The following is a 14,800-nucleotide window of genomic DNA, read 5'->3' as shown; positions in this document are numbered from 1 at the left end:
AGTAAATTCTAATCATTAACCAGGACTGTCAAATATCAACCCACATTGACTGAAAGGTAAATTGAATGGATTCTTCACTGTACATCCCACCCAATCAATGTGCAAACAGAAGTGCTTACATCTTGGGAGTATAATATCGACTAGCTTTCATCACCAGACACATTTTGGATTTTTTCCACCTGCTTTCCCTGAGGAAGTTGTCGAGAAATTATTCATACAGCACAATTGCCACTTCACCATAAAAATAGCAATGACTTCCTTGGAACTCTTCTCTGACTAACTTGGTTCTGTGAGTGAAAATGAAAGTAACTAGCTCAGAGAGAAAAAAACACACTTGTGGTCTCACTTGTCATTTTGGTCTGCGTTGGTCGTGGAACAGAGAGTCATTGGGTCAAATTTCTCCAAAGCAGTTGCGATTTTTATATTACAGCTATATGTAAATCCAATAAGCCTTTTGCGAGTTGACCCAAATCTGGTACACTGAGTTCTTTAAATTCATGTGAACATAGCAACTTGAATTCTCCATACTAAAACCACTGTTGCTATACCTCGTGACTCGGGCAAACGTTTTGCTTAGTTACATTAGAAACGCTTAAAGACACTGTTCTTAATGAATAAGAAGGGCACAAAGGAACCAGTCCATTCCAGAGATGGTGGTCGCTATGCAATTTAGCTTGCCCCGAATCAAGAGGTAGCAACAGGGTCTGTAGTCTGGGGCATTCAAATCGTTATGTTTAGGAGCAATCAGATAACTCAGTGTACCAGATTTTATTCAAATTCAACTTGCAAAAGGCTGATTCCAAACAAGCAATAAAAACCAAATTGTTAGGGTGTGTGTACGTGTACTTGCTATTCAAATATTCAATTGATGATTGGATATTCAAACATTTGGTTCAATGGATTTTATTCAAATTTAACTTGCAAAAGGCTGATTCCAAACAAGCAATAAAAAACCAAACTGTTAGGGTGTGTGTACATGTGTTTGCTATTCAAATATTCAATTGATGACTGAATATTCAATCATTTGGTTCGATGGAGACAGCACTAGCCGTTGTATTACTTGGCTGTGGCTAGCAATGATGCACATGCCTATGGGAAGTGGTTGCAGCAGCAAGCCAATGGCTACCCTTGATACACACAGTATTCCTAGCCATAGCCGTACTATTTGGACAAAGCTTAGCAGCAGGAGCATCTGCCCAACCTTCTTTCTTTTGCTGAATCTTTACATTTATTTCTCTCACTGAGCTGTGATCCATTGCCATTGCATCTATGAATCCTAGATTCAAAGACTCCCCCCCACACACACACATGGAACTGTGAATTTGCCTGCAACTGGGAACCCCCTATTGTTCCTCTTTTGTTTGTACTTTAATTTTTTTAGAAGACCACCCATATGTTTTGTACACAGTTGTCAATCGGGGACCCTCTGTCAATCAGGGACCTTATTGTCCTCTACTGTTCAGGGTCCCCAATTGAATGCAGAAACAAACTCACACACACCCACAAATCTGTAATTTACTGCTTTGGATTAAAAACTTGGGATCTCAGGATAACATGTCAGAGGTCCAATGCCTGATGTACAGAACCTTGTGAGCCAGAACCCACTTAAGAAACAAGGAGAAACCTGAACTTGTCTCTCATTACCTGTCAACATTAGCCTGAGGGAATGTACAAAGCCAGACTGCATTCTGCTTGTGATCAAAGCCACAACCCTGGGGAATTGAATCTCAGAAATCCTGCGGGCTTCTTGAATGTATGCTAGGTGTAATTGACCAGAAATTGTAGAGACCTTGCCGATCTGATCCAGCCAGAATTGAAATCAGTTTCCAGGAAATGCATGCCCACTTCTGTGTTACGGAAGCTTCCAAAATAGCATTATTCCCTTTTGCTTGAAATTTCTCGCTGGTCACAAATGTAGGACTAAAACGCTGCAGACAGCTCAGCAATTTCATTTCTTTTCCTTTGTGACAGGAGTGTCATTTGACATTAGGGTCATTACTTTGGGGTCACAATTTTTCATGTCCCTGTCACACCTGGCACATGATTTTGTAAATTCAGAACATATTTTCTAATCCCGAAAGTGATGGATTAATGCAAATTTGCTGCCAAACAAACAGAAATAGTTGAAATCCAAAAGTTGGACACTTTTGTGTCCCTGTTACATCTGACCTTTGTTATTTGACATGGAAATATCACCGGAATTGATTTCAAACTATTACTATTGTTTGGCAGGTAATTTGAATTCACTCATCACTCTTGGAAATTAGAAAATGTGTTCTGAACTTAAAAAATCATACGTCTAATGTGACAGGGACTAGAACAAAATGGAACCCTAATTTCTGGAATTACCCATCTACAAATTCTTTTTTTCTTCCCCCCACTCAGGGGCCCCATTCCATCCCCTAGGACATAGCCATCAAGTTGCTGAGATAGTGGTAAAACGAGACCTGATGAAATCATGGTTACCTTGGAGACGTAGGGCTCCTCTGCTCGGTCAGCAACTTCTTCCCTGACCAAAATCTGATTGATGTGAAGCGAAGGTTCCTTGGAGCAGTCGTATAGATCCACACGCAGTGTACCACTCACCACTGAGAACACCTGCCCAAAAAAAAATAAAAAATTGGACACACTTCCAATATAAAGCCAAATTTATGCAGATGTTTTGCTAACGTGAATATGGCCAGAACTACTTTTCTGCATCAGAAATAAACCAATTCATATATTTTTGAACATCACTAATTAATTATAAATCAAAACTAAACTCTCAACTGCACTTTAAAAGGATAGTGTATGCATACAAAACCCAGATAGGTCTTTAAAGATGAGATGTGTTGAAGAAAATCATCAAAGGATGATACGGAAAAACCAGTCGTTGGATAACTATCCACAAAACAGGTTGCTCTAAATCTCAGTGAGTGAACGTGGGACGTGCACGGATATCGAAAATCTAAGAAAATAAAAATGAGTCAAACTACCATGAGATAACCAGAATAGTTTTGGCCAACTTTAGTGCATACTGCTTGGGAGTTTTTGATCAGGGTTTTGTCCTTGTTTTACTTCAAATCCCCCCCCCCAAGACAAACATTCCTCCTGACATAGAATAACAAAGATCCTTTGCAATTAGATTGCAAATTTGTAAGATGGCAATGTTGTTGTGGCAAGTGTTCGATCTGGCTGTTATTGAGAATGTAGAATGGTATAAGAACAGCCCGAAGACTTAGACAGCAAGACAGTCTTGTTTGTGCTTAGAAGCCTTGAGGTAGGAGAGTTTTTTGTTGTTTGTAGGGCTTGTGATTCAATTTTACACAAACAAGTTGATTCGAGTTGAAATGGTGCCAAAATTCAGAATGGAAGAAAAAAAATTTATAATCCAAAATAAATTGGTGAAAAGATGACATCATTATGATGTCCTTTCAGATTTGCTAAAGAAAGACACATTTATTGTCCCTCTAAGATTCAAGATGATCATAAATTTCTTGTTTTGCAAATCACAAAATTGCATTTTTGATGATCTCATCATTACATCGCCAAAATTCAAAAGACTTCAACTTCCATGATTGAACAAACTACAGAAAGAGGCTTTACATTTTTTTTTCACACTTCAAGTACATCGTAAAGAATTAATAAAACAACAACCGGATATGATCAAACAATTAGAGAAAGATCAGCTGCAGGTGTGATCAGGATATCAATTGAATTATCACATATTACATGTCCCAGTTTGGGTCAACGCCAAGTGTCAACATGACTTGTGATGACATCATCATGACACCATGGTTTGGCATACATATTCAGAGGGCGGTCTGAAGGGAGCTGGATTAGAAAAAAAAGAGTCCTGCAGTGGGGTGGAGACCAGAAACACGTGTTATCCTGAGGTTTAAGGAGTGGAACAAAACTTTTAAAGAGCTGCTTCACTGAACAAGCTTAAATCTTCTACTCAGTTGCAACGAACTTTACATGGACACACTTTTTGTGCAGCTTTATGATCTGCTGCAAACTTGAAAAACAATTTGACATCATTTGAGGTGAGGTATATTTAAAAGTGCACTTTTAAAACCAATTAGAATTGTCGAAGCTTTCATATGCAAATACTACATAGTCTGTGAGTTTTTTCTGTCATTCTGAACACACGAAATATTAAAGGGTTAGATACTAAAAGAAAAATGAAACAAAAAGCCAAGCCAATAAATTATCATTTACTAAAGAGTTGGGAGGCACCAAAGTTTGCAGTAATTTCAAGTGGCAAATGTAAAAAAAAAAAATCTAGGAGAATTCAAATATGGCAAAGTACCTTGGGATGATTTCAAAGATGGATTTGCACCAGGGAGATATAAATTAATTTTGGACTTTTTGCCTTTACACCTTCGGATGCCTCGCAGGTTTTGTTTTGTTTCAGTTTTTGTTTTGTTTGAGTTTAATCCTCCAACGAAATGAAAACCATTTTTCCTCTCTGGCATGGAACAACGAACTTGAAGAGGATTTTCCAATTAGATTACAAACCTTAGGATGGAAAGGTTGCCATGGCAACTCTCTGCTTCTCAAGCCCTTCAATTTCAAACAACAGTGACGGGGAGAGAATGTTAGCAACAACCGTGGAAAGGTCTAATAACAGCCTGAGGCCCTAAGAGGGATACATGGACAGCAAGGTTGCTTGTTTGGCGTTGTTGAACTCTGGGAGAAAACAAGGTAAGAACAGTAACAAGTATCACATTACACACGCCTCTCAGGCTGTGACGATCCGAATAATTGCATATTTGAATTTTCGACTTTTCTAACAGTTAAATGTTCAAATGTTTGGCTGTACCAGCATTTCAGAACAGGGGCCTATTGCCAAAATGGGGTGGCTCTAACCATCGTCCTACCCTTATATGTTGATTTATCCCCCGAGTCCTAGCAAGATCATACACTGATAAAAATTAAACTAGAGAGAGTTCTTATTTGTAACATCCTGAAATGCACTTTCACAATTCAATTATGTCACCAAACAACTGGATTGTTTTTTATTTTTTTTTTATTGGCATGATTTTGACTACTAAACATTTGAGAATTCAATTCAATATAAGTTTATTATCCCATTAAAGGGAAATTCCTTTGGCCTTTTTACAAACAAAACGAACACTAAAAAAATACAGAATTTAAGAATCAATAAATTTAAGAAAAAGTAAATCTTAAAATATCTGGCCATCAATTGAATATTCAAATATTTGGCATAGCTCTACATGGGATACCATTTTCATCTTCAAATCCCCACCTTTTCAGACAAAAGAAGGAAATTCCCAATTGCACAAGATTTTGTACCGTGTTTTCCTATTTGTAATGGCCCGCCGTGAGAAGTTTAAAAAAGGAAATTACCTGGGTTTAGGAAAAGCTGCATGCTTGCTAACAACTTTAATGGTACAGTTACGATTAATTGGCCAAGCTGCGCGGGGTACTTGTCATAATTGGCCAAAGCAAACCAGTCAGGATAAACTGACAAGTGCTATGCCCTGCTGCCAACAATCTTTGCCAAGATGGACAGTGTGTGAGCAAGGCCAGAGGATAGGGCAAGCCAGCTGGGTAAGCTACAGCCACAAGATGTTCCCCTGCTTGTGACCACCGACTTTTGTGCTCATTCTGTTAAAAATGGGTTCAAGAGCAGGGACGGGCCGCTTCACTCTTACCACTAGCATCAAGGAAGACTTTGCTTTCCCTCTTGTTTGACAGCAAGACAACACTCCGACCATTCCTACATGAAGTCAGCAGATGACTTTTGACCTTTCGCTAATATTTCTTAGTACCATTTTTAAGTCACTCAAAAGCATGGCTGTGGAAACAATCCCCAAGTCTCACTCTAATATTGTCAAAACATTTTTATGACAAGTTTAGATAACCATCATGACTCAACCATCAGAATTCCTCAGTTGCAATAAGTACAATGTAGTTAGAAAGTTTGAAGTCCCCACACAAATCTTGCAGAACAGAAATTTCATTTCATTTCATTTATTTTATTATAACAAATATAAATTAATATAAATATAAAATTACAACAAATAGTCAATTTTCTCACCTCTCATGGATATATTTGCAGGGATTTCAAACTGTGTAACTTAAAAAAAATAGATGACAGGCTAAGCACTCTCTAAATTGATACAGGGAACAAATGAGCTCAAGACTTATGTGATGGAGTCCATTCCCTGGAGTCCAGGAATGTTTTTGCTTAAAGATTAAAGCAGTCAGTGTTACTAAATTTGGGATGGGGCAATTTGTTAAAGTCTCCTTGTTGAAAGATATACCACAGATCCTCCTGGCTCCTGTGATCAGATGGTGTCTGAGTGACAGTTTGATTGGATTGAAAGCTGTGACTGGATTTTCTGTGACTATACTCCACGCAACAGCTCCTGGGGCCGTTGTTCACGGTTCATTTCCACCTGCTCAAACCACCTGCCTCGTGATTCCAAATAATAACCCAAGAAATCCAAGGGAAACATTTCTCTTTTGTGGGAGGTAATCCAAGCCTAAATATAGTTCGGGCTTGGGGAAATCTCACTCGCTGAAAATGGGAGAGCCTGCACGCTGGAATGACAATGAATGAATGCAGCTGCTGTTCATAAAGCACAGAGGTCACAGTAACACAATCAATAGCACACTCAACTTGGAGAGCTCACTCACGGAACATCAACTCCCAATCAATTCAATGCATGGCTCTTTTAGCAAAATTAAACCCCTCAGCTCAATTCTCTGTTATAAGGCATAAATGTTCCAAAGTTCAGGTGAGTTGTACTGTAAACTGTTCAACCACTGCAACACCGTCAAGCAACCAGCTTCCCAGACTTAGGATAAAGTACATGATGAATGGGCCTGAGTGCTATGCAGGGAATAATTTCATTAGGTGACAGACTGAATATCCTATTCCACAAGACCAGGCGTAATGCAAGGCAAATGCAATCAATCAGTCAATAAAATACTAAAAGGAGTCAGGGATATGTTCCTTCGTGTCCCATTTAACCTGATTTGCATTTTCAAGGGTATTTTGGTTCCCTTTTTGTATGTTAAGGCAAATTTAATTATATTTTTGAAAAAAGTTCAACTCTATTCAATACCTGTAGCTAGTTTTGTCTTAAGATTTCTCAAATTTAGGGACATTTTGCTGTTGTGCATGTTGTCAACTTTGATCATCTGTCGTTCCAGTTCAAAAATAGTAGGCCAGTAAGCAACATTCTTTCACAAACATTAAATACACTGCAAAATATGGATTCCCAATGTAATGAGAACCCCTTATGAGCACTGTCCTCCTATGATGACAACAGCAACAACGCCCTCATTTGTCAGGACAAGCACAGAAAATATTACATGTTTAGTTGCAGCAAAACACGTTCCTGTGTAAAATCCACTGACCTCCAGTACTTGAAAAACATGTAACGAGTTTGTACATGTTTTGGGGGGTAGGTCACTGATTTCAAGATTTTAGACTATTTTTTTACTTAAAAAAAGATTGCCCGCTTTATACCTATTACTTCAGTTACTGTCCCTGACAAATAAAGCGCTGTGGACTTGAACAAGTTCTGCCTCTGTATCCTGAGCACATGTGCAATGGACTGGTAAGCTTTGTGGCAAATGTGAAGACCCAACTGTGTTCATGTACTGTATTTGTAGACATTAATGTCCATTTTTTTTAATCCAAACATTGGAAAGTGTATCTGTTTTCTGGAATCTTTTCTTTCCTCAGTCATCTTGCAAACAAGAATGGTGGAATACAAACAAGTTTTTTCTTCAGTCTAGAGCCCCAATGGCAACAGTGAGTAAAGAGGACCATGGAATAAACAAGGGGCAGTGATTCCCAACAGCCTTAAATTATAGCAGAGCAGCAGGCAAAGCCAGTGTGGAGCACGGAGTGCAAAGCGCAAAGCCCCTATGGCATGGGGTCCGGGGCCTGCTTCAGGGCCGCGGGAAACTTTGGATTCTAGATGCTCTGCGGTGCAATCTGAGGTATTTCCCGGGCACTTTCTTCTGACTCTGAGAATCAAATTCGCTTGTGTTTACAACTTGTAAAGAAGGCAAGGTTGTTATTGGGAGGGGGGTTTGGTCACCCAATGTGGAACTTTTTTTCTGGGGCATTTTCTCTTTTTACTGACCAGAACCAAGCAGAGGGTTCGGGGGTTACAGGCCTGAGGAAACAAATGACGAGTTTGACTGAAATGATGAGGTTTAACTGGAAGAGAAATTCCCTCACGTTTTATGGGAGCACTGTAACTGGTTCCCGAAGCAACAAAGCGAAAATGATACGACCGAGAAGATTGGAACCAGTCCGGAATTTGCTGCTTACGTACTGCGCCTGGGTAGGATCATTAATGCTACCGCAAGTGCAATACTGTTTTCTGCTGGCAAACTCATCATGTTCGTTCCACAAAGTGTGGTAAAGTTCTTTGCACTTAGATAAACTTTGAAGACAGTGGAGAATGGGGAAAATCCAACAGCCCCCCACCCAAAAAAAAAATAACAGGGTGGTGAAAATTTTGGCGGGCTGGAAAACTTTAGCAGGGCCGCCTAACATTTTGGCAGGGCAGCCAACCCTTCTAAAACCCCTCATGGAGAACACTGGTGTCCTTATGAGACATCATTTCCAGCAAACAATGTTGTAATACTGCCTCTAAAACTCCAAAATTTTTCTTAATTTCCGAGTAGCATGCCATGATTTGTTGTCCATTCTGTCGGGCCAGTTTGGTCACTTTCATGCAAACAACACAAAGTGTCAATGGAAAACTCCCAAAGGCTGGGCACGATTTAAAAAGAAAAAATTTTTATCAGAGGAAGGATAGAGGGGCCTCTACTCTTTTACAGTTCACAACTGAAATAATCAGAGACTATCGGGCTGAAGACTTTTTTCAGAGATGATGAAGCTTGGACGCACTGACTGCCATTTCAACATGTAATACACGCATTTTAGAATAATCAGTGATACTAATGTTATGATGAAAATCTATTCAAATTAAACTACAAAACCTTTACAAGAAAGCAGAAGTTATTTTGCAATGTATGAGACAGGAGAGCCTTTAATATGAATAAAAAGAGACTTTGAAACCCTTCTTGTTCTGCTTGCTAAACCAGACTGGAGGTATTCTGTCATTATTTCAGACATTTGGGGGCAAAAATGTTGAGAGAGAAAGAGTTTACCTTAGCTGTCATGATTCTGTTGCAGGCCAGCTCAGCCAGTCTCTGTGTCGCTACGGGCAACCACTGGTTGTTAGGCAGGTGATAAAATGGTTTGATCTCACAAAGCACACATTCAAATGCCTGGTGCAATAAAAAAAAGAAGAAATTATTTTGACAACTGTTCTTGAAAAGGATTTTTTTTAGTTCACAGCTTGTCTGAATTAGCCAGTCCCAAATTCCTGGCCATGTCAAGCATGCCATCTTCTGGTAACAGAATCTCCATCCGCCTGGTAAAGTATCTAGACCACCATGGTCCATTGGTGACAGTGTCCTCCTTGTACATGTATGTGATAGTATAGAGGTTTTTCTGGTGACGTAGCATGACGGGCAAAGTCACTTTATGAAGTGCACGATGTCCCTGGAGGCCCGTGCATTTTCGAATCTGTATATTTTTATTACCAATATCACGTACCAGCACACCAGAATGTTAAGGAACGTTTCCGTGCACATCTGTGTAAAGTGAACGCTGACCGTCAAAAATCACGGGACCAAAATCCTCTATAGGGTCATAGTTTTGTTCATAGGCAAGACACTTTGCAGCAATTTTGTTTCTCTCAACCCAAGAGAAAGAAGTCAGAATGTAAGGGAAGAGAACAAGGATGTACTCATCTTGAGCTGCTGCAGAAATCTGATCACATGACCTAATGAAAGGAACGAACATGTCAGGTGCTTCAAGGCATCTGCAGAACCACTGCATGAACACTAGGTAATTATTAGACTATTGAGGGAATGAAAGTGTGATGGGTGGTTTTATGCTGGTATGTTTCAATTTTTGCACATCAGTTTCAAGTCTTGTTCTGTGAAACACCCTTATGTGCCCGGTGCACGTAGTATCAAAATCTCCCAATAAAAACTTGGCACATGCGGCGCGTCCTGCGCAACGTGATGCTGAAAACAGCTGAGCTTGTGTGAAGTCGAAGTTCAACAGTCAAATGCCATCACTGGTTGCATTGCCCATGCCTGTGACGATGATGACTGCCGTGTATGCGTGTTAGAAGCTATAAAATAGGAGTCAAATTTCATATGAACCAGAGAAAAGTTCAAAAACTGTTTGGTAACTTTAATCATCCATTTGTAAAGACCTCAGACAGTTTCCCTATTTCACAACGTGAAACTTGACCGTGTATTAACATTTGATCATGCCCACTGAGAAGTGATGATGCCTGCTGCATAAATCATGCGCTGGTACCTGCAAATGAGACAGTTTAATTGATTCTGATTGGTCAAGAGTCTGTGTGTACACGGCTCACCGTGCACACGCTAAGTTTATATAAGGAGATTATTTTGGATAACTTGCACAAGGAATATACCATCAAATGGATGGAGGTATTTGGGAAAATGAAAGTAAAATTCTAGAACAAAATCGTTAGAAATCCATCATACTGGTATAATCTTTCGACTCTCAAGACTAAAAAAAAATTATATGTACTTGGCCAGCTTAAACTAATGTTTAAGACCAGCCAGGATTTTCCAGGACCCTTTCCAGGAGATCAGAACGAATGCTGATAATGCCCTCACCTGCAGCTAGGGCGTCAGTCATGTCCATTCTCCTAAGCTGGTCTTAAACGCATGTTTAACCACTTGCTGCCGGGGAGCCTGGCTTGGGACAGGTACTCTTTATGTGCACAGCCGGGTGTCCGAAATTTGACAAAGGGAACTGGGCCTTGTAACAAAAGACTGTACTCGTAACAAAATACCGAGCTGCTGGGAATTACCAACATTTTTTCACCGTTCATAGTGGAGATAATCCAGCATTGTTTCAAAACAGTATACCACTGTTTGAGGCATTTAGAGTGAGCAGATTACAACAGGACAAAAGCGCTCCACCGCTGCAGTGATGAGCCACACAGTACCGCTGCATGCTAACCTGGCCCCAAGTGAAAAGATGTCAGCAGCACACTGTGCCAGTTTCGTGGACAAAAGAAAATTACATAACACAGCACAATCTGGGCTCTTTTTACTAGGTGGCAGGCCTGGCTGAAATACTCCAATGTCAATAGATGTTGTCTGTTAAATTAGAGTAGCCACCAGACAGACATTTGTTTGAAAGTGTCCAGTAAACAAAGATATGAAATTTTTAAAGAATTTTGAAAACAGAAAAAAATGAAAAATACTCTGGCCCAGCAGAACCAACATTTATAAATGCCCCAGGCCCGAAGTGGTTAAGACTGGACAGGCACATATTTATTCCCATATTAAAACCATCCACATCATAAACTAGGCTCTCAATCAATAGCAATAGGTTAAATCTGTCCGAGGTATTATGAATAAGTAATATGAGACACCATTTTTGACGAATTCATTGATAGCTATTTTTTTTCCCACATACCTGGAACGGTATTTCCAGTAGACTCTTGGCCATCTTTCTCAACTCCTGCCTATCAACTTCCCCTAGGTTTCCATAGTCCAAATAGAACACCTAAAAACATCAAGGCAAAAAAAAATCCTAAATCATAATGCGATAGATTCGGGGGGGGGTTAAGAAATCTTCATGAAAAGAAAACTCCAGATCTTTCATCTTAGAAAAAAAGATTCCCCAAAATACATGACAGTTTTCACAAAATATGACAATTTCCATGACATTTAAGGCAATTTTGCAGAGAAACGTTGTTGGGTATAATACACTGGAAGACAGCTACAGACAGAATTAAAGACTGGCAAGGACATCCTTTCAATTTATCATTCCTTAATCGCATCAAAAAATCACCCATCAAAACCAACCACAGCGTGATTTGGATTTGCCGGACTTTTCCAAAACTTTTCTTTCTCTGAAAATAGGATTCCCCAATTTCCGTCGCTTATCCATGATTTTTCTTCCTCTGACAACAGGATTCCTGGACACTCTATTTTCTCCATTTCCATTGCTTTCCATGACTTTTCTTCTTCTGACAACAGGATTTCTGGACACTCTAGTTTCTCCCAAAATTTCCATTGCTTTTCCATGACTTTCCAGAGCATCATACTTCCAGGATTCGTTTTCGGATATACCATGTTCTACAATTGCACCAAGAACAGTTTCCTTGAAATTTGAATTGCAAAGTCCGTCTAAAATGAGACCATTCTTTTATTCTTGAAGTTGTCTTTGAACAAACCAACTTGTGAAATGTAAATAACATGGATCACTCCGACATAACCACACCTCACCCTCAAACCTACCCTGACTTTGGGTCCGTTTGTCTGCACCGCTTCAATGCGGGCTCGGTAATACTTGCGGTCGTTCTCCTCATCAACGAATGGAGCCAGGCAATACACACCTGCCTTAGGAAGTTCATCAAGCTAGGAAAGAAATAACACCCTGATAACATCAAGTAAAAAACTCAACAAATTCTAAACGAATATGTATCTTTAAAGCCAGACTGGCTGACACATTCCAACGAGATTCTGCGTAACTTCAATGGCCCCTAGGGGGTTAGAGAATATTATTTGTAATGGCCTTTCTGCTTCCCTGAAAATTTCCTGACAGTAAGGTTTAACGTGTAAAAAGCAGAGACTCAAATTAAAATCTTTCAGCTGTGCATTTTTAGTCTCAGAAATTCATCCCCCCCAAAAGCAGTTGTAGATATTTATGTTGTGTGTAATCAGCCGACATGACCCTGGCAGACTTGGTGGTTGTGCGGTAAGATATCTGCACTAGTAAGCATTAGGTTGTGGGTTCAAGTCCCACACGAGTCAGCTTCAGTGGGCATCAAGGTCTTGGGTAAGGGATCACAAAATGGAATTTCTGTTTCCAAAAACAACTACCAAATTTTTTGTCATAAGTAAAAGAATCTTCATCCCAAACCCCAAACAAAAAAAAAAACGGCACTTGATGAGAGATATCCATACGTTGGTGAAGAGTAAAAAATACACCCAATATAGAAATCATTTCACGACTGCAAAGCAACAGAAAGTGTATCCATGCTTACAGCTTTATGGCCGTCGCTGACGGGATAATGCATGTGGAAACATTTTGAAGGCTATAGTGCGCCAACTGATTGAAGGATTGAGGGTAAGATCGATAGCTTGATCATTTCACTGATGGATCCCGTTTAACTACCAGCTCTGCAATAAACTCACCGGTATCTTTTCGATACTTGGACCGTTGGTCTGTCTCATGATGTTGTCCAACTGTTTGAAGGTCTCCTGGTCAGCGTAGTGAGCCCAGAATCGATTCCCGTCCACAACCTACGGAGAAACACAAATAACAATCCTCCTAATGAAGCAATGAGAGTTTTATTTTCATTATAAATCTTGTAGACCACGTGGTTTAACAGCATTTTCAGATTATGGGTGAATACAATATCAGTGAAAAGAAAGAGAACATTTTCGTACAAATGGTCACCAATGGAACATAGCAACGCAGCTACACTTGCCCATCCAAATCAAGCTCAGAAACAAAGCAACACAGGTCTCATAAGATTTCAGCTGGTAACCAGCAGGTAATGTTAACATTACCTCAGTGACAAAGACATCAATCCAGTTCTTTTTGGCTGGTGGGAGGGGAACCTGTCTAGGTGCACTGGTGTCTACGGAGGCTGATAATCTACAAAACAGATTTTTAAAAAAATGTGTAAATGATTCTAATATTTCAGGCTTTTTTGTGAGATAATTTCCACAAGAGATTTCTGCACAGCACAGTAAAGTTGATGAATAAAAAACACTGGAAAGCTGTTATTTTCAACTCATTTTCATATTTTTCACCCCAAAAGGTATTTAACAATGGGAATAAATGGGTTAGGATATCAATAGGTTAGGATTGTTTGAAATTAGTACGTTTAAAAATTGGCTTGGGGCCTGGGGACAGTAATGGACTCAAGCACGGTCCATTACTGTTCTAGGCCTCTAGTCAGTTTGAAAACTGCCCCAACACCCTTAACTTCCTCATTAATTAATCAATCACAGAATTATTACAATGGCTCACTACCACAAGTTCTTTTCCACTGTGAAGTATTTTGTCAGTTTGCCATCCTTCAGTACTAAACTTTTCATCAGTTAATTGTGTATTTCACACCCTCCATGAAGATTTAGCCTCCATGAAAAACTGATGATAATAAAGAGAAGGGCGGTCAACGTTATAAAGGAACACATGCAAGGCATGGGGGTGGCAGGTGTGTTTGGGGTGGCAGGTTGAAATGGCTTGTGTCAGAGAAGGGGAGAGTTGACTGCGGTAAGGTAGGGGGAATGTCGAATAGGCATGCTTGAAAGGGAAAGGCTCATTGGTAGGTTGAAGGCAAGATGGCCGTGTGCATCGAGTTTGCTGGGACAGGAATTGGGGATGGATGGATGGGTGGTCACTTGGGACTTTGACTCCTCGTTGCTGGGCCTGGTGGGGAGGAGACAGGGCAGGGGGTCATTCACCTGTTGGTTCGGAGCTGTCTGGACGACTGTGAAGCAAGTTCCTTGGCTTCCTCTACAACCTTCACATCAGCCTCATCAACCTCGTACATCTGAATGGTCATGGGAAGGCGTAGCAATCTGGCAAATGATACAACAATCTTAACAAGGCCACGGAAATAGAAAAACACGTTTGTGAGCTCACTGAGACAAAATCTTGCTCAGTGGCTACACAATTCTTCAAAGATAAACATGTCTCTCAGGCTCAGTCTTTTGATAATTGTTCAATGTAAAGGCT

The 14,800-nt window shown here is 40.0% G+C and overlaps 1 protein-coding gene across 1 annotated transcript in view; it reads right to left on the bottom strand.

Moving 5' to 3' along the window:
* The window catches only part of tdrd9 (tudor domain containing 9), a 48,662-nt gene that overhangs the window by 14,632 nt on the left and 19,230 nt on the right, over positions 1-14,800 (bottom strand). Inside the window, exons 23-29 of the mRNA XM_022251301.2 lie at positions 14,527-14,643; positions 13,624-13,711; positions 13,246-13,353; positions 12,346-12,465; positions 11,519-11,608; positions 9,151-9,270; positions 2,467-2,598 (exon numbers count right to left, since the gene is read on the bottom strand). Coding sequence (XP_022106993.2) covers positions 2,467-2,598; positions 9,151-9,270; positions 11,519-11,608; positions 12,346-12,465; positions 13,246-13,353; positions 13,624-13,711; positions 14,527-14,643 — 775 coding nt within the window. The remainder of the gene's footprint in view (positions 1-2,466; positions 2,599-9,150; positions 9,271-11,518; positions 11,609-12,345; positions 12,466-13,245; positions 13,354-13,623; positions 13,712-14,526; positions 14,644-14,800) is intronic.

The sequence above is a fragment of the Acanthaster planci genome, linkage group LG01 (assembly GCF_054643075.1).
Source record: "Acanthaster planci isolate LZ-2023a linkage group LG01, COTS_SCS, whole genome shotgun sequence".
NCBI lineage: Eukaryota > Metazoa > Echinodermata > Asteroidea > Valvatida > Acanthasteridae > Acanthaster > Acanthaster planci.
Note: the sequence above shows the minus strand (reverse complement) of the source record. Positions and strands in the feature narration are given on the sequence as shown.